General features: G+C 44.7%; 1 protein-coding gene across 3 annotated transcripts; it reads right to left on the bottom strand.

Moving 5' to 3' along the window:
* Positions 1-1,765: 1,765 nt before the first annotated feature.
* On the bottom strand, positions 1,766-15,045 carry LOC108930495 (ETS-related transcription factor Elf-1-like). 3 transcript variants are annotated; one of them, XM_018745770.2, is made up of 11 exons: positions 14,978-15,045; positions 12,483-12,556; positions 11,325-11,475; positions 10,822-11,199; positions 8,556-8,730; positions 6,183-6,293; positions 5,800-5,901; positions 4,815-4,892; positions 3,803-3,995; positions 2,885-3,400; positions 1,766-2,639 (listed from the first exon to the last, which is right to left on the bottom strand). In XM_018745770.2, the coding sequence occupies exons 4-11, from the start codon at positions 10,888-10,890 to the stop codon at positions 2,177-2,179; spliced, it is 1,707 nt and encodes a 568-aa protein (XP_018601286.1). In that variant the 5' UTR covers positions 10,891-11,199; positions 11,325-11,475; positions 12,483-12,556; positions 14,978-15,045; the 3' UTR covers positions 1,766-2,176. The 3 variants fall into 3 exon arrangements, with proteins under 3 accessions (XP_018601286.1, XP_018601295.1, XP_018601303.1); XM_018745779.2 differs by lacking the exons at positions 11,325-11,475; positions 12,483-12,556; positions 14,978-15,045 and having other exon boundaries at positions 10,822-11,313; XM_018745787.2 differs by lacking the exons at positions 10,822-11,199; positions 11,325-11,475; positions 12,483-12,556; positions 14,978-15,045 and having other exon boundaries at positions 6,183-7,091; positions 8,556-8,573.
* Positions 15,046-22,609: the final 7,564 nt, after the last annotated feature.

Consider the following 22,609-nt stretch of genomic DNA (forward strand, 5'->3'; position numbering starts at 1 on the left):
TGAGGACAGACTCCGCAGCACACCTGTAGAAAGTGGTGAGGACTGTAGTGGACATCCTAGCTTTCTTCAGATGCCTGAGGAAGTGGAGACATTGATGGGCTTCTTGATGGTTGATGCTGTCTGCTCAGTCCATGTAAGTTTGGCAGTGAGGGTGACCCCTAGGAATCTGAAGCTGTTGACCCTCTCTACCATGTCCCCTCCTACGTAGATGGGTGCCTGAACCGTATCCTGTTTGCTGAAGTCAATCACCAGCTCCTTAGTTTTACTGACATTGAGAGACAGGTTGTTGTCCTGGCACCACTCTGCCAGGAGCCTCACCTCCTCTCTGTAGGCCGTCTCATCATTGCTGGTGATCAGACCCACAATGGTGGTATCGTCAGCAAACTTTATGATGGTGTTGGAGCTGTGACTGGCCACACAGTCATGTGTGAACAAGGAATATAGCACCGGGCTCAGGACGCTTCCTTGTGGAGTGCCAGTGTTGAGGGTCAGTGGGGAGGAGGTATTACTGCCAATCCGCACACGCTGGGGTCTGTTAGTGAGGAAATCCAGGATCCACTTGCACAATCTGGCACTCAGTCCCAGCCCTAGTAGTTTGTGGATCAGCTTGGTTGGGATGACAGTGTTAAAAGCTGAGCTATAGTCCACAAATAATAGCCTTGCACAGCAGTTTTTATTATCCAGATGAGACAGAATGGTGTGAAGTGTGTGTGATATTGCGTCTTCAGTGGATCTGTTGTGGCGGTCGGCAAACTACGGTGGGTCCAAAGTGTCTGGGATGGTGTCCTTAATGTGTCCCAGCACCAGCTTCTCAAAGCATATATGACAAATAAATCAAAAATTTATTTAAAAATTCAGTTTATATTTCACAAATCTTGTAACATTTGTCAGTGCCAGGGATAAGAAATTTTCATAAAGGCCTTGATCACCATTTTTAACACACTATATCCAGTCAAAAATATTTTACAGTATTTACATCATTCCAAAATATGTATTCACATGTAAGAGTCCGTAAACCAGCATGTCATAATATTTCCAGTATGATTTCATTAAGAACAGTCATTTCTTAGAAGGCAACCAGCAGATCGTAAAAAACGTGAATGAAAATTTAAAGCAATTCTTATATGTTCACCGGTACGTAATATGAGTTTTGAATAAACTGAGCTATTCAAAAGAGCCAATAAGACTAAAAAAACTTTAAGATTTCATATAAGAAAATACATATTTGCAGACAAGAACACCAACAGATGAAAGGCCGTATGTGTGAATCTCCATCCAAATATTTCAATAAGCTCTTCTCCAGTGAGATTGTGCTTGTATGGAAACAATCCAGGGGGAATTATGGAAAAAAATGTATAAAATTTCCTAACTTTCTGAAACCCTTTGAATGTCCAACAGACAGCTAAACACTACACATATCCCACATTTTTTCATTTTGCTGGGTTACAGTTGATGGCTGGTATCCCTGGACCACAGAACCACACCAGTGACCAACTCTGTAATAATTCAGGCAATTTGATGTACAACTTGAATTGTGATCTGAGCTGTGTAACCCGCTTGGGAGGACAGTTTATTTTTGACCGAAGCAACTTAGGTTCAGTGTTTTGCTTGAGGGTACAACATAAGTGCCTCTCCTGAGACGTGAGCCAACAAACTTTGATGACAAGCCCCGATTCTTTAACCGCGATGCTGCCGTCTTCCCTGGCCTGTGTAAACTGCACATTCAGGACAAGCTATCGCACATCTTTGAGCAGAAAACAATAAAAGTGAGTCAGTTTTTTTTTTTTTTTTTTTAAATCGAAGCTACACTGAACGCTTTAATCATCAGATAAGTTCAATGGAATCTGAATAAATAATGACAGTAAATATCTGATGAAGAAAATTACACAGTGTATCAAATGTTTGATTTTACAAATTCTTCATAGTCTTAGCAGGAAAAAAAAAATATTAATTAACATCTCTGAAAGCCGTGTCGAACTTCACACGGCTTACACATGGGTTTATGCTTGCAGGAACTGGCTAATTTTAACCAAATTCATTTATTTATTATGGTCTCATTGGATTATTTACACTGTTTGGTGTCTGTTGAGGAGAGGTAGATGACCTCCTGGGTGGTTCATTGGTAGGAGTACTTAAGGGAGCAGTCAGAGTGATGCTCCATGATCAGTGTCCCTTTTCAGGATTCTGTGTCCTTCTGGCTGTCCCCGACACCGACCCAAGCGTCATTGAGGACCACGACGCTGATGGGTTCCACTTTGATGCCTGGCTGCCTTTCCAGCTCCTCGTCTCCATTGGATGGCTTTGCGGTCAGTTTGCTGTCCGATGTCGAGGTGACGGAGGCTATGACGGTGCCGGGGGGATGCGACACCAGTTGCTGGTTGCCTACGAAGGTCGTCACGGCAGACGCTGCTGGCTTGTCCCTGACTCTGTCTGCTTCCTCTTGCATCAGGTAGCTTTCTGGGGTGACTTTCTTCATCATCACTGTGACCGGCTGCAGCGAGGGGACTGTCTGCAGCAAGAAGGTGGAACTGCTAGTGGTCAAAGTCCCTGACTCAGAGCTCATTGGCACCGTCTGCAGCGTCACACACTGGCTTCCGGCTGACATCACCACCGGCACTTGTGTTTGACCAGCTGTGGTACTGAAGGGGAAAATACGAGTTGTAAACATTTATCCATTTATAAATATAGTCTTCTTATCTATAGTCTATAGTCTCCTTATAGTCTTCTGTTCAGCTACAGTAATCAAACGTGCAGTAACTGTTAGCCAATGTGTTTATCAACCTTTGGAAATACATGTTTTTGGCAAGTTATGTCTGGGGAAGTTGCTTAGAGAAAATGTTTTAAAAAGGACAAACTCAACAGGCTGTGAACTGATGAGTGATACCTGATGGGCCCAGCTAGCGCCTCCTGGTGGATGTCTTTGGCAGCGTGTCTCTCTTGCGCATTCTGTAGGCTTTCGAGCAACTGCACCGTCCTGAACACCGAGCCGTTTTGACCCGGCTGCAGTGACTGTATGTTCTGCAGTGTCCTCATCATCTCCGCAGACACAATGGGAAGATGGTGCTGCTGGATGAGCCCCAGTGGCCGAGCTGCTTTTGGACTACTTTCATTGCCCACTGCTGGCTGGAGGTCTTCCGCTTGCTGATCTGTACTACTTGCTCTGTAGTCCGCCATTACTTTCGATCCTCTGGCTTTGTGTTTCAGGCCTCCACTCCTCATGTTCGATTTGGGTTCGGACTGTGTGCGAACAGGTGCCTCAGATGACATTTTCTCATCCAGCGACCGGCCATTGTCAGGATCATCTTCACCTATCCACACAAGATTTTTGGGCATCTCCGTAAACTGATACACCAGTCTTTGGCCCTCGACTTTGGCCAAGATCCCGCGCTGATAGTAGTATCTTCCATAAAAAAAAAAAGAAAAACAAGTTAAACTGAAATATCTGCATAAAAATATGAAAAGGGGTACAAGCCAATTTATTATTATATTATTTTATTTATAATGTATAATTTGTAATTTATACTCAACACATTATTAAACTTAAAATCAGACTGGATGCATATAATAACATAATATAATACGGTACAAACTGTATCGGCACTTTAAATGACATAAATCAATATCCTTGACCCGACGGTCGCTTAAAAATATTAAAGGGTCAGAAGAAATTTGGATGGATTTAATGTGCAATGAGACCAGAGATGATGAAGACAGATGCAAGAGGATGCTATTAATTAAACTACACCTTGCAATAAATGAAACCTAATAGGCAAGTGCATCCAGTCCGACAAGGAAGAGTTACCTCAGCGCTCGGCCCATAGTTTCATAATTCATGTCAGGTTTATTTTTATGCTTTCCCCACAGACGGGACACAGCCTTGGAATCCACCAGCTTGAAGATGCCCTTCTCTCGGTGGGTCCATTTAATGTATTTGGGACATGTTGACTTGTCCTGCAGCAAGGCCATGAGGAACTCCCACAGATAGAGTGTGCTTCCTAGAAATCGCAGAACAGGTTATTTTATCAGTGTGGTGTATGTGTTCTTATTGTGTCCTTCACGTATGGAAATCATTAATGATCCTTGTGAATCTGCAGAAGACCCAGAACATAATTAGTTAGTTTAATAATTAGTTTTAAAATGTATTGAGCATTCTCATACATGGGACTTCCCACAATACAGGGAAGTGAAAGCAATAATTCTCACTTCATCTAAAATAAAAATGTTGAAAAAGAAAGGGTCTTCCCAGTTTTAGTTGTGTTTCCCTTGTTTTCTTTTAGATATTGTTGGAAGGTCTCCATAATACATTACTTTATTTAGCAGATGCTTCTTTCCAAAGCGACTTCCAATGAGCTCTATGTAATGTTATCAGCCCACACACCTAATTTACCAAGGTGATTTACACTGCTAGATACACTACTTACAATGATTATTCATCCATACATCAGTGAAACACGCTCTCTCTGTCACTCACACACTACAATATCTATAATACTTACAGTCACAAATTGACCTGAACAGCATGTCTTTTGACTGTGGGAAGAAACCAGAGCACTTGGAGGAAACCCATGCAGACACGAGAGAAAATGCAAACTCCACACATACTGAGCAGGGATGAAACCTATGTCCTCTCGCACCACCCCGGAGCTGTGAGAAAGCAGCGCTACTCACTGTGCCACCACTATAGCATAAGAATATCAATAAAGGGTGTATTTGACATGCGCAGACAACTAATGTCCATGTAGGTGAGAATGCCATGCAGAGCGACTCGGTCATTTTAGTGGGACGCACCCAGCCGACAGCCCTGGACACACTACCTCTACCATCTTTGCTCTTCTTCCGTATCTGGACATCTGGCGTTGGAGACACTGGGCGAGGCTTCCTTGGTTTCCTCCCTCAAAAGGTAGAACATGACAAAAGGAAAACTCAGACCCTTTGGAACAGAACACAAACTATGCTGGTGTTTTTTCCATACTAAGAGCCAATATTCAAATCATTTCAGATTGCTTCCATAGCATTTTAAACCATCTATCTGTTTGTTTATATTTACTCATTAAGCTGATGCTTTTCTCCAAAGCAATTTCCACGGTTAAGAAGCTTACAATTATTTACCTATTTATATAGCTGGGCAATTTATACTAAAGCAATTTCAGGATAATTTCCTTGCTTAAGATTGCTATAGTCAGAGATGGGATTTGAACCTGCAGCCTTTAGATGCAAAAGCAGCAGCTTTAACCATAACGCTTTCAGCATTTAACTTGTGCTTTTTTGCCAAAGGGACTTAGATTATTAGGTTTGCCCCCTAAGGTAATTCAAAATAAAATTGCTGAAACATTCATGCAGTTGAGTCATTTTTACTGGAGTAATTCAGGGTAGGTACCTTGTTTAAGAGTACCACAGCAGAACTTGGGGTTCAAACCCAGGTCCTTTGATTACAAGGCAACAAGTACAACCATGGTAGCAGTTAGAGCTGTTGATTGGGGACTCAACGATTATAGGTTTGAGCCTTATCTCCAACTGTAGTACAGCTGAGCAAGGTACTTATGTAAGTACCTTAACAGTGTAAGTTACATTGATAAAAGTGTCTTTTGAATAAATAAATGTAGATGACTTTCTTATCCAATGCCTAGTTTTGCACATTTCTACAGTAAGATATTTTAGTCGTGACCATCAGCTGTATTCTTTACCATCATGTTACCTGTTGTTCTTCAGGTGTGTTACGCTGTTTATGTGATGTCTTATGGACTGAGCTCTTGTTTGTGTTTTCCTTGTTGGATTTTGTCTCTACAGCCTGACATGTACCTTTCTTCCCTCCGAGCTGCTGGGCAGCAGATTTAACCAGGGCTTCCTGCTGGAGCTGAGAACCGGTCTTCCCTATGCTCAGTGGCACACCAAACGGTTGAGCTGTGGGCAAACAGAGATGCGTGTGATGCCGAGTACAAATGTCACAAGTGGAAACTCGAAGGACTGTCAGAATACTGTTGCCGTGGACACAGTAGCGATGCTTCGGATCTGTACGGTGCAAATCCTCTGACTTATGGATCCATGTCCGTAGTGAATCAAAACGTGACAGAAATGGAAAGAAAATTAAGAAAATTTGAAAGCATTGTGAAGGAGAACCTGCTTCCATGGGTTCTCCTTCACATGAAGCAGCTGGACAGCGGAGGCTCATGCTCCATACTCACACGTCTGCTTCTCCTCAAGAAGCATGGTGGAGGGGTCCAAGCTCAGCAGCATCTCCGGAGCCTCCACTGCTTCCATGGCCTCCTCTTCGCCATTGTGACAGCACGTCTCCACTGGAAGCAGGTCAGGTGCAAGGTGATTCCAAAAAAGAGGGTGGATAACAAAGAGGTGGAAGGTGATTCCAACAGCGTCCTCATTGAGGAGCAAAAGTATAACAGTAAAACAAGGTGAATGAACAACTTTGAGAACAATACATGAAATAATTTTTAGACATGCCAAGCAACCCAAATCTTGCATTAAGGGGGTATCCTCCTCTCGGACTTGGGTTCAGATTCCTTCTCATGCAGTCGTACCCTTGGTCAAGGTACTCGCTCTGAACTGACAGAGTAAAAATGACCCAGAAAGAGAAAGGGTCAAATCGTAAGTAGGTTAAGACTCTTCATAAAAAAATTTGAGCCGAATTAAAAAATGAAGACGACAACAATTAGAAGGAAGGACACTATAGAAGGGAAGGAGGGAAATATAATAAATGCTGTCAGATGTCTTATGTTGGAGTGGTTTGGTACTAAACAGCTGGCTTATCACAATCCCTAAGACAGCTGATAGAATAGCAGTTAGAGCTACTGCCTTTAGACCCAAAGGTTGTGGGTTCAATTCCCTTTCTCTGTCTATAGCACCCTTTAGCAATGAACTTGCTCTAAATTAGAGCAGTAAAAAAAAATGTCCAGCTGGATGAATAAGTGTGAGGACTTTGTGAGTTACTACATGAAATAATATAAATTAATATTTCAGGAGGCATGCTTAGTATTATGTACTAACAGCACCTTGTCACTTCCACCAACAGGGGGCGAGTGAGTGAAAAACAGCCCTTTCACATTTTCTGTCTTATCAGCAGGGAGATCAGGTTGCAGCTGTAGAAGGGAGGGACCAGACATGGTAAAGAAAAGAAAAAAGAAAAGAAAAGAAACAACTCGGGTACTTGTGCATGTGGCTTTATAGCTGCTTATTTAGAGCACCCAACGACGTGTCCTTTCACGGCAGCAATTCACAGAACTTTGTGCAAAAACCAAAAAGTAACTCCTACTGTGTTGACTTATGTTACTGTAATAATATCCATAATAACAAATTAATATTAGTTAGAAACATTTTAATGGTTACATTTTTTTACTTTGATTTCTATCATCTTTATTATCATTTAGTACATTTCACCAGCACTTTTGGTGTTAATGGAAAAATATCAGATTGTTTTTGTTGCCTAAATGCACTGTCAAATTCCAGAGTGAGGATTTACTCGACAATGTGACATATTTTAGATTATTTAGTTGAGGCGTTGCGGATTTCATAGATGGTAATTCAAATGTATTCACACCTTTAAATACCCAGCACAGCTGTTATGGATATTTTTAAAAATTAGCGAGAACATAACAGCTCAATGGCACGCTTTTCATTTTTCTTCCGAAAAGTGTCAAATTTGGGAAATAGAGGTTTTTTTTGAAACTGCTTGGGTATTCTCAGTAACTGATGACTGTGGGGGGGCTGCAAACAGTCTCATTAATATTTCAACTGTCTATTGTGTGTCTGCTAGTGCAGGAAGTGACTGCTCCTAACTGACAACATTACAACTCATCAGCGGCGGGATTTTTATTTTTGGACTTTACATTCCGATTCATTAAAAACAATGGCATCTATGATGTCACCAAACACGCACGAAATATGAGAAACTACAAAAAAAGTAAGGTAAAGTCTAACGTTTCTCAAAAAGACAATTTGAAAATGCTGCTTGTGGCAAAACAAAGAAGGCAGCTCTTTTAGAAAGATTACTGAGATTCGTTTTTCATCGATGCTTTCGTCAAACTGAAAGTTTTAAGACAGATGATGAAGAGTACATCGAAATCAATTTTTCAATACATTTATTCATTCGGCAGACGCTTTTCTCCAAAGCGACGTACATCTCAGCAAAAATACAATTTGTGCAATATTTCTGGTAAATGTTTTTATTTATTTTCCTTATAGGCAACTTACAGTGAATGACAAACGCACAATAAATTTGCTTCCTGTGAGCAACCCTCTTCCCGATTGCAACCCACCTGGGAGTAACAAAATTATACCATTAAGAAAAAGTGATGCACGTGTGTGTGTGTGTGTGTGTGTGTGTGTGTGTGTGTGTGTGTACATACACACACAAATATATATCTGTACATATATGTATATGTCTCTATGTATCTATATATAGTTACATATATACATATACACATTCTCACTTAAGATATCAGTGTATTTATAATTTAAAATGAAATATACACACACACACACACACACACACACACACACACACACACGGTCCCATTTTAAAGAGCACAGCAGATCTGGGTTACCTGTGAGAGTCACCTCCTCCTCCTTCCCCACCACCTGCTCCTCTGCCACATCCAGGGAGTTGGGATGGAAGCCGCCTGAGGCCGGCTGCTCGCACGCCAGGTCCGAGTAGCTAAGGAGGTGGGAGTTTGGGACCTGCTCCACAATCACAGCTGGGAACACTGACGGGTCGCTGAGCTGCACGTGGAGGAAGACCACCGTAAGGCTCACGCGTGGCGGTGGGGCGAAGCGGACCGGTTCAGTACGCAACCAACAGACAGCGCTCGGCAAGGTAGGGGTCAAGTATGTAGACCGACAACAGGAAAGCTGGTGACTCAAGTCCCAACTTGGGGCCCTGCTGCACCCTAGAGCAAGGTAAAATTTTTACTGCCCAGCCCTCTAAGAATGTCATGAAAACTAATTAGCCTTACTAAGAAAATGCCCATAAATAAATGCTGACAAAATATTTATTTCAGTGAAACTTCACATAGAATGTGACGCATAGTAAGGACGCAGTACCATTTTACTTTATTTCTAACATTAATTTAGCTCTGCAGAGTTATTTTCCAAGCAGACCTGTGGCCCACAGACCCAAAGCCCATCTATGGACCTCCAAGGGATCCATGGGCTCCAGTTTATTACCCCTGGTCTGAATGATTCATCCTACAGTTTTCTTAAGACTAAAGTGTCCCATAAACCATGAAATAACTTTCTCACACAGACAGGACTGAACTGGGCTGTTGACGGCTCACCTTCACCATGTTTCGTAAGGCAGTGACGTATCATTGTTAATCAGCTCAACTGAACTAGTGAGATCGGAAGGAAGGAATGCAGAGGGGAGCAGGGAGAGGAGGGCAGTTACACTGTGCAGTGTAGGGAGGGGCCGTGTATTTACAGCACCTCCCCAATAACATTCCACGCGGCAGCGAGGAGTCCGGGCAGCCACCTTATCCCATCTCTGAGACGATGGGAAGGACAGGAGGAGGAGGAGGAGGAGAAGGGCGTGGGAGAGCCTTAAGGCTCTAACATCAGCAGGGTACCGGTGGGCTTCGCACTGCCCCGTCCTGCAAATGACCTGAGGGTTGGTGACGTGCAGGGAACAGCTAAGCAAACTGCGAGAAAACCATCCTCATTTCGACGGCCCACGTTCCCCAAACGGGCGCGCGAACCGTCGCCGCGCAACTCGACCGGCGGCAGCAGCTGCGGCTTCTACGGAGGGGAAGTCGACCTTTCGGTTTCCAGCACGTGCCGCTTCGTGTTTGCGCTCGCAGATCTGCCCGAGTTGGCGGCGCGCTCGCGAAGCGCTCCGCGATGAGGCCGTTCAGACTCGGCTGTGGCGAGACGCAACGCCGCCGACACCCTGTCTGCTGGACTTCCCTCTAGGGATGACCCAAATGAGAGCTGGCACACCTCCAGGGGATGTGCAGTCTTCCCCTGTTGCTGGGCCACCTCTCAGGCCAAGAAGACCTCCAGCATCCTCCACGCGTTACACAAGTGGAGCTGCTGGAGGTGGAGCATCCTTTCTGAGGAGACGTCGCTATGTCTCTTCCGGCGTGAATCTCGCCAGGAATCAGGTGTGTAGTGAAGAGTTTGAATAATCCGCTGTTTTCGTGTTAGAGCCCACGTGCAATCTGAAATATTGCAGCGCAATTGTTTAATAAGCAGTCTCAGAAAGTGCTGAATAAAGCGGGCTGCGGGTAAGACTTTACGGGAAGTATCGGCGGAAAGTACAGGAGAACTGCAGGCAGCATTGTCGTGAATTCCCCTGCGTGACGCACGGAGCTGTAAAATGAGATGGCTGATCGCGCTGTGCGACTTTCAGAAAAATTTCACGCGACGCTATATAAGGGGGGGCGCTTGGTGAAACGGCGGGTGCTGCTGGTACGGCGCGACTCCTGCGCTGCAGGTCCGGACGAAACTTCTGCTGTGGTTAGCTCTGCGTGGGGTTTGCATCTCCCCCCCCCCCCCCCCCCCCCCCGCGGTGCTCTGGTTTCCTCCCGCAGTCCAAAAAAAAAAAAAGCTGCCATTTGTGATTAGTTTTCCTACACGTGTGCGAGAGCGAGCGAGTGTGCGATTTACCCCATGCTGGGCTGCCGTGGACGTCAGGGTTGTACGTGACGCTGAGGGTGTACCCAGCCTCGTGACACGTGCTTCGGGGACGAGACCGCCACACCTTATATTCTCTCAGTTTCAGAGAATGTAATAACGATGTCAAGAAGCTTTAAAAATAGTCAAAAATATATTTTGCAGGCGGCGAACACGAAGAAAGGAGTGTTCGGAGTGGCTTACCTGCTGTACGCTTTCTATGCAGCTACTGGCAAACTCAATGACCAGTTCGTTGTTTCCAACGGCTGCCATCGTGCTCTAACGGCTCCGCAGCGTCACGGTTTCATCCCAAAACGCTTCGGAGCGGCGCCGGCTCGGATCACAGGGACTTCGCTGGATCGGATCACTGTCTGCCACTTGAGAAATCCCTGGAAGATTTCAGGCGCCGCTGGCGCCGAAGCCCTCCTAGATAATGTGCTTGGGGGAGCAGCTGTGCGTTATCTTCAAGAACCCACACGCGGTCCAAGGAAGCGGCAGGGAATCGTGACCGGACTCATGCTGCTTCTCATTTGCCAGGTTTGGTGCGAAGAAAAAACACGAGCGGAGGACTTCAACTTTAACCTGGAAAGGGTGGGGAACAGGTTGCCGTCATTCTTGCAATGACACCCAAATGTCACCAGCTTTTGTCAACCGTCAGGCGGCGAGAGACATTGGGCGAAGAAAGAGTCCGTAGGGTCCGAACTCACCAGGTCAGGGACACGTTTCCCAGAGTTTACAGCGGCCCACGATTTCTCGGCGGACCGCGGCCCGTGGAGCGCGGAGCGGAGGGAGGGTTTGTCTCGGACCGCCCTGCCTCTTCCTCCCTCCAGCCTTGTCTCCGACTCGGGGTCGAGAACGCTGCAGGAAGGAAGCGGGCCGACCGCGTCACAGCAAACAAGAACATGCAAACAAGCAGCTGCGCCGGGGCGCCCCGAAAGCGCGGCAACGGAAAGCAGCTGCCCGCCGCCACGTTTTCTCAAAGGCTCCCGTTGTGACGCCTCTCTCCGAACGCACACCTGCAGGCGTGTTCCAAGCAGGGGGCTCAATGTGCAACGGTGCAGCAGGGGCCCAAATTCAAATGTTAGAAAACATAAAAAGGGTCAAACTTTCCAACTTTGTTGGAATTTCAGGAGGTTCCCAAAGAGCAGACGCAGCTACATCTGCTCTCACGCGAGGCCGGACGCTAACGTTGCAAAGCAAATCGCTTTAATTTGTTTTCGAAGAGCTAAAAATCTCATTGCAACAATGCAGTGCGGAGTAACTTATTTTGAAAGTGAAAATCTGGTTTTTTTTTTTTTGGTATATTTTAGAACAATGGAACCCGACTTCCTCTTTCGGTGAAAAATATTTACAGCCATGGCCACAGATGGATTTCAAGGCTTGCATATAACAATCTCACACACACACACACACACACACACTGTCTGAAGCCGCTTGTCCCAAACGGGGTCGCGGCGAACCGGGGCCTAACCCGGCAACACAGGGCGTAGGGCCGGAGGGGGAGGGGACACACCCAGGACGGGTCGCCAGTCCATCGCAAGGCACTCCAAGCGGGACTTGAATCCCAGACCCACCGGAGAGCAGGCACAGGCCAAGCACCCGCTGCGCCACCGCGCCCCCTTTGCATATAACAATAAACTTTCTTAAGTTTTTTTTTTTCAGCTCATTTACACCGAACCACTCAGATGTCGTTCGGCTCCAGGACTTCACAGCTTCGCTGACCAGAATGTTTGAAAAACAAAAGTGATTTAAAAAAAAAAAAATGAAGACACATGACAGAAGTGTTGGAACGTCACAGAAAGTCCCTGTGGATCATTGCGGCGAAACGATTCCACTCTCGTGGAGGTGTGTCGACGCTCTCGTACCCGCGTTCTCCGCTCGGCGCCCGCCGGAGCTTTCGGTTCCCTCCTCCGTGCCGGTCCTCCTGCTCCTCAGATCTCTGCAAAAGGCAAACTGTCTGTTTGGTTGCCGTCAAACCGTCCTTTCATTTACGCTGTCGTCTCCTCCCCACCCGACCCCCAGCCCTCATTATCTCACCGCTCCTAGCCGAGTGTTGGGTTACGGCGCACGAGCGTGTCACCGGGTGCCTTGCCAACCAGCCCCCGGAGGGGCTGGAGCTTACCCGGGAGGGGTCAGGCCTACTCGGTTTCTCAAGGGAACACGTGGGAACGGCCACGTGGGGGGGGGGGGTTGTTTGTGCCGCAGTCCCACAGGCCTCGGCTTGCGCAGAACGAGCCGAGCCGTAAGGCCGGGTTTTACGCATGCCGCGTTCTGCAAAACTCCGCTGACGGCGCATTTGAAACTCGCCGGGCTGAATTCAAACTGCTGATGTTTGAGCTGAAGAAGCTTTAAAATGAACGGCGGACAGCGAAACGCTGCATCTACACCCAGTAACACTTAGCGGGCTTTTACATTTTCTTATTTGGCCGACGCTTTTCTCCAAAGAGACTTACAATGTTATTTACCCTATTTATAGAGCTGGGTACTTCTAGTGGAGCAATTCAGGGTAAGTACCTTGCTCAACGGTACTACAGCTGGAGGGGAAGCTTGAACCTGTGACCTCTAGGTGCCGAAAGAACAGCTCTAACCTCTACCTTACCAAGTGCCCCTTTCAGACCCTAAAAGGTATTCTTTAAGACACCCAGGAGCAATGTGTATCTTTTGTAAAGAATGCAATGCAATAAAGTCATTTCAACTGATTTCTCTTTATTGAGAGCCGGCAAAAAGGTTTCTAAACATATTTCTCGGCTAAAAATATAGCTCCTATAGAATGCCCTCTATGTGGTGCATGAGGACTGCAGTATGTATGGCCTGGGACATTTAAAGAGGGGTCAGAAATGAGTGGCTGGGTCTCGGGAAGCTATAATTCAATATAATAATAGTAGACAATCTCCTAGGCAAACAAGGGCAAAAATGACTTTGACTCAACCAGAATTTCAGGTCCAAATATCTAGTAACTGCTGGGCAAGTTTTATCATGAAACTAATTCTTAATGTGAATCACGCCAGGTGTAAATATAGAACCACAGTCGCACATGTCACCGAAACACGAATAACGCGTCAAGTAACAGATGGCTCTTCAATGAATCACTTTAGCAAAATATTTTATTTGCATAGTGGTTAAAAACTTCTACACGTAACCCAAAATCCTCTAGCCAGAGTCCCAGAAGCCAACGTGCTGTACCAGTAAGAAAGGTGATAAGCTTAATTTTTTGGTAAGTAATAAAAATATATTAATTTCTTCATAGATATGTATATATATTCACACATACATATTCAAACATATATAAGTAAGTATAAATAAAAGTTCCAAATTACAAGGACTGGGGGAAGATAGAAAATTTATCACCACATGTGCTCTACTGACAACAGATGTGCACATAAAATTTAAAAAAAAAAAAAAAATGCAATCATAACAATATTGTTCATCATCGTGGCTCACTTATTGTACTTAGATATATGTTTTCTTTGCATTGACTTCATACAAATCCTCTATAGTTGAGTGACTGGACCTTCCGCTGCAACTGGTGGAATGACCCTGAAATACCACGGTTAACCAAAGTGTCAAAGCAAAACATAAACAAACGGGCCCCCGAGTGACCCGGTAACGGCCGGCCGTCCTCAAATAGCGCGGCACCGTGGGTGCAGATGCTGCCCCGGCTTGGAGGAGCCCTGTCCTACATTTCATTGTATTCACTTGCTCATGTCCGTCTTCTTCCGTCCAGTTTAAACTGTAACTTCCAACTGCCGGAGTATTCGGACTCACCTTTAAGGCCTAAACACAACTATGGAGAGGAATGTGTCCGACCCGCACCGTCGGAGCTACACATTTGTCGTTCTCGGAGACAAAAAGGCAAATAAAAGTGAAAATTCACAATTCAAAACTCAGTATCACTGATCATGTGTTTTTTTATGACAGTGGAACACGTGGTCTGGTAAATTGTGTCCCTCTGTTGGATCATTTCGGAGGCAGTGAGCATAACTGCAGTGAACTGAATATCCGTTCCTTTGCAGCTGCGAATCTTTTTCCATCATCCTTGCAGTTACACCCGAGCGAGGATCGGACCAGCGTGTCCATCCTTCCACCGTTCTTGATTCCCCCTTTAACCCCTGTCATCCGGTAGACGCCACTCAACAGCCCTTTCCAATGCATATGCATTAAGAAAAATACCTTTTTCTGGAAACATTGACTGATTGCTAAAGTTGATTTAACTGTCATCTTAGCTTCTCAGGCCCTTGGAGAATTTTCCCTATTATTACTTGAGAGTGGTGCCACCTCCAGTAAACAGACGCCATGGGCCTTATTAATTTTTAAACCTTGGCTGCAGGTTAAAGCAAGAGTAGACCAGCATGTACAGTACCTGCGGCTCTTCGCTGCTTGTCGGAAGATGGTCGCGCTGCTCTGCAAAATGGCTACATGTGTTTGGGGAAGTGGTTTCACTTCAGTTTAGGCTGCAAGTCAAATATTTGTTTTCCCCTGAAGCCCCGCCCCTTTGCTGCTTTCCCTCTGTTCACTCAGGTGAAGCTCCCCGCCCACTCTTGGAAGGGGCGGAGCCTCGGCCTCACCGTGAAGGTCAAAGGTTCAGCTACGAAGAAAAGGAACGCCGAGAGTTCGCACAAATGATCCATTTACTCAGAGCAAACACTGGATTTTTTTTTTTCCCGTGGCTCCCAGCTCACTCACAGAAGATCCGGTTCCTCGAATACTCTTAAACGTTTCTCTACAGATTGATACATTCTTTGACAAAAAGACATTCGTCCAAGAAACAGATCCCCATTAATGACGTAACGTGAGAAAATGGAGGGAAATTAATTTTTAGGTTTTTTTTTTTACTATTTTTTTGCGTAGAGCCTTTTCCTTATTCCCAAATGTGTTCAGTATGTATTTCCCTGGAACCAAATCAAAAGTAATGTAAATATCAACCCATAAAAGAGATTGAGAAGTTATAAAAGGTGATTGCTGAATATAAGAATGCATTTGAATCATAAAGTTTCATATACATATATAGCAAAGCACAAAAATGTGCATGTTAACAAAGCCTGATTCGACTGACATGCTTAGATTATCAGATCATTAGCGCCACCTAGCGGCTAAAATTGCCAGATTTTTCATTGGACAGAGTTCCCTTTCGGCTTCCGCCCAACAACTGCTCGTTAGAGCTTCTCCTGTTCGGGGCATCAATATTGACAATTACTTAGCAACAAAACGCCTAATGCAACTGACTCCAAATTCTTCATGTGTTGAGTGTTGCACAGTTCCAAGTAGGTGTTCTATCTGAATTATTGTTCACATGTCATGTTTTACTGAAACATACAAAATGATGAGATAAGACTGTTTAAAATCTATTATCTTTCATTATAGCTTAATTTCCCAAAGAAAAAAACACGACTGTGAAAATAATTTGCAGTAAAAAAAAGTGATGTAGACTGAAGCCTAAATAATAATGAATGAAGCCCTGGGAATTTAGGAAAAGGACACAAAAAACTGCAATCTATACAAGGAGAGAGATTTGTGTTAAAAAATGCCTCCATCATTTTCGACTTTTCTTCGGAAAACTGTATTTTTGCCATTAAGGCATCATAACGTAGACCTTGGGTAGGAGTCCACATCTGAAGAAATCCGTTGCCAATACAATGACATTGAAGATGGTCACTGATGAGAAAATCAATATTTAAATATTAAACAATCCTCTTTCCATGTGTGTTGACTGATGAGAGACTTGCCTGCCAAACCGACCATGCCTTCCATTCATTTTTACAGCGTTGTGATTTATTCAGACTCCTGGGCGCGTAACAGAGGATGAAACCTGGATGTTCTACGAATTGGAGAAATAAAACACCTAGAAGAATTGTTTTAATCTATATTTTTGATTCATTGCAAGGATATAGACCGGCTTTGGTTTAAATGAGTTCAGTCTTTTTTCTCGGCTGTTTGATCTGTTAAGAAAAAATTATGCGATTGTATTTTTTTTCTTGTCTATCCAAATGCCGACGTAAATTGAACCAGTGTGGGGACTTTCCAGAGCACATTTAATGCTTTTCTTTCAGGTTGTGGAGAATAAACTTAACAGACTGTTTTTTTTCATGGGTGACACAATTTGCACAGAAAGTGGAATTATTAAGAGGCCCAGATTACTCAGCAAACTATATACAGCAACATGATATTGTACTTCTATCTGATGCTTCTCTCCAAAGCAACTCAGAATTAGAATAGAATTAATAGCACAATCAGAGACAGTTGGTAGCACAGGGGTTAGAACTGCTGCTTTTCAATCCAAAGGTTGCTGGTTTAACACCCCTCTTTGGCTGTAGTACCCTTGAGCAAGGTAATTACCCAGCTGTTTAAATGGGTAAATAATTGTAAATACCTTAATGTTCTAAGTTGCATGGGAGTATAGCATCAAATAAATTACTTATATAGCTGGGAATTTTTAACTGGAGCAGTTTTGAGTTCAAGGGTACTGCAGCTAGAGATGAGGCTCAGACTTGCAACCTTTGGGTCCAAAGGCAGCAGCTCTAAGCACTACGGTACCAGCTGTCTCATTCCCTTTTTCGTTTCTTTTTAGAGATTCATCAGCTGCTAAAATGCAGTTTTACCGTTTTGTGAATGAAAGCGAATCGTTGCGCTGATTCAGTGAAGTGCGCCGTTTGCCTCTACATCTAATTTTGGTGCCCTGACATCATCGGCCGTTTTGTGTTTTATTCAGCTCTTCTGGTCCTGAGCCTTTCTGGGAATGAACTGCCCACAAGCATCTGAAGTCCACAGTGTCAACCTTTCATAATCTCTTGAAGACAGCAAAGAATCCGGAACCTCCCCCTCCCGCTATCGTGGAACCCATGGTATTAGTTATGTTTGTACTGCAATGTGTGCCACATACTGTAACAACGCGGTAAGAAGGCGTGGTGAGCGATGCAGTTGAGGAGCCGATTTACAGCGATACGTGGTGCACGGACTAAGGTTAAAAAGTAAGCAATATGGACAAAGGAGCATGCAGGGGACATGAGAGGTTAACTGAACGGATAAGAGGAGACCTGGAGGGTGAGAGCACACCGCCAAGATTCCTAAAAAGTGGATGGAATGAGATCCTTTTTTAAAGATCCCCGTGATGAGCTGATGGCATAGAGCGGTACGCAGGTTGGAGTGAGGAGTCGGTGGTGGAGGAGCATATGGGCCAGAATTTGGGAAACACTGGTCTAGTCAGATTCTATATAATCAACAATTGCTCCTGCTTTTTTTAAAAAAAATGTTCTTTATTCTTGGCCACCAACCCCCTGCCCAACTGAATCAGTATGAAATCATTGCTTTGTTAATATAGCATAAATTCAAAAGTATGTCTTTGTTCAGCTGCATTCCGATATCTACCATTTCTATAGAAAATATTTAATATTAAATTAAATAAAAAATATTAAAAATTTTCTATTTTTTAATATTTATCTAACACAGCAGCAATGGCGATAAAAGCCGCAACCGAGCAATAGGAAAAGTGAAAAGGAAAAATTGTAATTGTGATTAATGTTGCTTTAAATTGAATGAGTAAACTAAATTTGGTGCATTTAACATTAGTATAAAACAAAATGATCATGGCAGTTTAAGCATGCTCATAGAATGAGTTGTGAAACTTGGAATGTGATTTCATTTTGTTTGATTTATTTTAATCATATCATACATCCAGAGCAACTTGTCGTTTCATTCATTTATTACGCGAACCGACAACCTTCGCGTTACAAGTCCATGCCCTTAACCACACTGCGACCTTTGGATACGTGGGACCTCCTTCTTCTTTGCTTTAGGCTAAACCTGCTCCAGCTGAGGCCCCGTGAATCACGGTCATCGCTGTGGTCATGTGATCCGCACTCGTCCCCCCCCCCCGCGGCTGAGTCCGCAGGCCCGATCGCGTGGAACGATGCTGACCTGTCGTGTGAGAACGTCCGATTGCCTGCCGCTGAGCTGATCTTATTTAGGTCAAAAGTGGATCTTTGATTTGCTCGGGAGAAAGGGCTGGCGATTCTTCGATGCGTACAGTTAAGTGCAGCGGAGCTCCACTCATCACTGAAGCCATTGTGCACAATTACCGAGGCTTAAAGCGTGGTGAGGAAATGCGAGGGCTGACAGCTGGAGCCATACAAAAGGATTCTGTGGGGTAATTTGATATGCATGGGGAACACTTAGCTCCTGGGGATGTTGCCAGGTCACAAGCGGGAATGACGCCCTCACATGATCTGATAGGATCGCGCGCATAAAGAGTCACATGACCCCTCTGAGGCTCGGTGGCAGAAGCCCCGGCACACTTCGAGTTCAACGCCCATGCAGGGCAGCGCCGAAGCTGTGTCTCTTTTCATTGATAAACTAGGGGGCGATTAATCACATGCATGTTGGTGGTGCAGAGCACATCGATGATAGTTTTTATCATGGTTGTGCGCTTTATTAGCATGTGTCAGACAGGGGCACAGTTATTGTCATGTATTCATTTAGCTGACACTTTTCTCCAAGGCAAATTGCAATGCTAACCTACTTACAGTTATTTGCCCATTTATACAGCTGGGTAATTTTTACCGGAGCAATTTCGGCTAAACGCAGTACCTTGCTCAAGGGTACTGCAACGGTAGGTGGGATGTGACCTTGGGACCTTTGGAACTGCTCCCCCGATTTAGCTGACACTTCTCTCTACAGTGAATTACAGTGTCAGGTCTGCATGCTAAAATACTTGCAATTGTTTTTCCATATACAGAGCTGGGTAATTTAGGGTGCCTTGCTCAAGGATACTGCTCCTTGAGTAAGGATTTGAACCTGCCATCTTCAAGTGCAAGAAACTGAGTCTACCTACTATGCCTCCATCCACTATGTCATCTGCTGATGTTAGGGCCAGTCTGCTGGAATGAGCTCCCTATGTCCCTCGGAACTGCTGAATCCCTTTCAACATTTAAGAAGAGTCTCAGATCGCGTCTCTTTTGGACCCGCTTCTCTCCTGATCTTCTGTCTACTCCCTAAACATGTGCATTATCTGTTACAATCGCCTTTGTATTTCCTATCAATTCTATACGCAGCTATGTGTGTAAAGCATACGGACGAAAGCAGCGGTACTGGGCTATCAAAGATCCCGCACCTGCATCTAAAACTCTGCGTCTCGGCGCACCTTTATTTACTCAGAGTTGTGCGTCACTTTGGAGATAATCATCTGCCAGATGCGTAAAAGTGTCCTTTAGAACAGCTGTGATCACGGAGTGACCCGTCCCATGTGTTCTCTGAAATCCCATCAATCCCCAGCACCATCAGTAATATTTAAAGGGTCATAACACAAAAATCATTCCGTAACAAAGACGGTAAATTTTTGCGTGTTTTCTTCAAATGCATCAGATAAGATCTACTGACAAACACATCAGTCTGAAATTTCTCCGCGTTACATTTATCTGACGCTGGACTGCACTGATTTATCGGACAACTGACACTGGAGCCTCTTCTGTGTTTTTTTTTAGGCTAAGTACTTGGGTCAAGGTTACTCCAGCTGGAGTTCAAACCTGCAACCACTGGGTCTAAAGGTATTGAATCTAAGCACCATGCTACAAGCTGCTCTTCCTAGATGTTTAAATGCCCCACATTTATAATGCAGTTGTTTGGAGGTTAGCAGAACTAATTAGTCCCGTGGCGTAGCCTCAGACTTATCCTGACCCCATTCTGTCATCACACTGGTCAGCGGTCGCCTCCACCAGCGACTGCAGTGGGGCACTGGGCTGCTCGTGAGGAAAAGCCCTTGAATGAGTCCAGCCATTTACACTTCTGAGTCTTACTGTGCCCCCCGTTGTCTCGACCCCCACCGAATGCGAGCTTCTCCGGTGGCCTCCCCTCAGCGGAGTTCCTGGATAGCATCATCTTCTGTGTCCCAATCCATAAGCGTGCGCTTGTTTACACACTCTGACATAAACAGGAAAGCGGACTGTGCAGCCGCTCGGTGACGCTTCCAGACGCCCGCTGACGTCAATGACTTTTTTCATACTGCTCAGCTCCCGCCTTCGTATACGGAGCAGGGTAAAGTGTCGGAATGCGGACGGCCTTGTTTGCTGAAAGTCAAGTGTGGTGCCGTCGCCACGGAAACGAAGGAGTAAAGCAACGTGAAGCTTTCCGGCGAACATCTGTTAGGCAGTGATTTACGATGACAGGAGGTGAAAGGTGACGTTAGAATGGTGGTGTCGTCACAGGTTGGGTGTTGGGGGGGGCGGAGTGAGGGCATTGCTCCAGCTGCAACCAGATGTGCTAGTGACGGGTGACGGTAGCTCTTCACGTGCTTGTGTGTGGAGTGAGTCGCGAAGCTCTGAGGAAGAGACACCTGTGGCTGGAGGTGAGTCTGCGGGAGGAGACAAGTCGTCTCCTGTGTATGAACGTCAGCCCTGCAAAGGCGAAGCGCCCTCTGGTCAGCGGTCCAGTGAATCAGTCTATGGTGGAGATAACTCCATCAATGAGCCTTTTGTTAACCCACTTCTCCATGATCTATGAGCATAAGAATAATGAAGATAAACTTCATGCAAGCAAATTTAATCCCAGTCCCTTCCAAGGATACAGATTAAAGTAAAATGTCAGGTTCGTAAACGAATGTGGTCAAAAACTTTCAACCAATTCCTGAACGCAACCGTTTGAAATCAGATAAGAAGACCGTTTTCTTATTAGCTGACCCGTTGAAAACGTTGCAAATGGAATTAAACTCATGTTGCTTTCATTGTTTTTTTTTTTTTTTTTGAAGAATAATTCCTTCATAGGGGGTGCAGTGGCGCAGCGGGTTGAACCACGGTCCTGCTTTCCGGTGGGTCTGGGGTTCGAGTCTCGCTGGGGGTGCCTTGCAACGGCCTGGCGTCCCGTCCTGGGTGTGTCCCCTTGCCCTCCGGCCTTCTGCCCTGTGTTGCTGGGTTAGGCTCTGGTTCCCCGCAACCCTGTATAGGACAAGCGGTTCAGAAAATGTGTGTGTGTAATTCCTTCATTACTTATTTTTTAAAATCTATCGTTTATATAACATTAATTTAAAAATACGTTTATGTTTGGAACGCTTCTGTAAGTTAAATGTTTTTCGTTTACTTGTATGTGTTTCAGTTTATATGTTCAGTTTTGTCAAACTTTTTAAAATACTGTTTTCATAACAGTCATTCATATACAGGTATATAGATTTTGTGCTTGTGATGTGTTGAAAGTCATGATAATTCATCTATCCAGTTTCAGGGTCTTAGAGACCCGGAGTCTCTCCTGGAGTCATTGGACACAAGGCTGAGATGGGATATACTCTGAATGGGGTGCCAGTTTGTCACAGGGTAAAACAGAGTATATTGCAGAGATCATAACCCTGGAGTTGCTCTATGCAGTTAATTATTTTTCAGGTGTAGCTAAACCCAGGGGTGTGGTGGCACAGTGGGTTTGCCCCGTGCCTGCTCTTTGGTGGGTCTGGGGTTTGAGTTCCCTGTGGGGTGCCTTGGGATGGACTAGCCTCCTGCCTCCGTGTGCCCCAGCCTGCTGTGACCCCACTCGGACAAGCGGCTTCAGTCAGCGTGTGTGTGGGGTTAAATCTGAATAGAGTAATACCTCGCCCTACGTCGTTAACTGGTTCCAAAGGGTGCGACTTAAGTCGAAAAACGACGGAAAACGAAATAACCCCTAAAAAACTGATTTAGACCCCCTATTAACCCCTATTAAGCATTCCCCTTAAGTGTATACACTTCAATTAATGTGAAGTAAAGAAAAAACAAAAAACTTTCTTCTTAGCCATGGGAGCAAATATTAAAGTCACAAATGCACACTGTGAATAGCACAAACACAAGTTTGAATCGACTGGCGGCAAACAACGACGACGCCACGCGGCGGAACTCGATGTTATCGGCGCCGAACGGCAGGTAAATTAGACAATACTGTATTTTTTTTCCATTTTTAAGCTTTTAATTGATTGTATAGTTTACAATATATTATTTTCTATATTTTAACGTTTATTTTTATTTGATTTTACACTTTTTTATTGTTT

Source organism: Scleropages formosus, chromosome 12 (genome assembly GCF_900964775.1).
Source record: "Scleropages formosus chromosome 12, fSclFor1.1, whole genome shotgun sequence".
NCBI lineage: Eukaryota > Metazoa > Chordata > Actinopteri > Osteoglossiformes > Osteoglossidae > Scleropages > Scleropages formosus.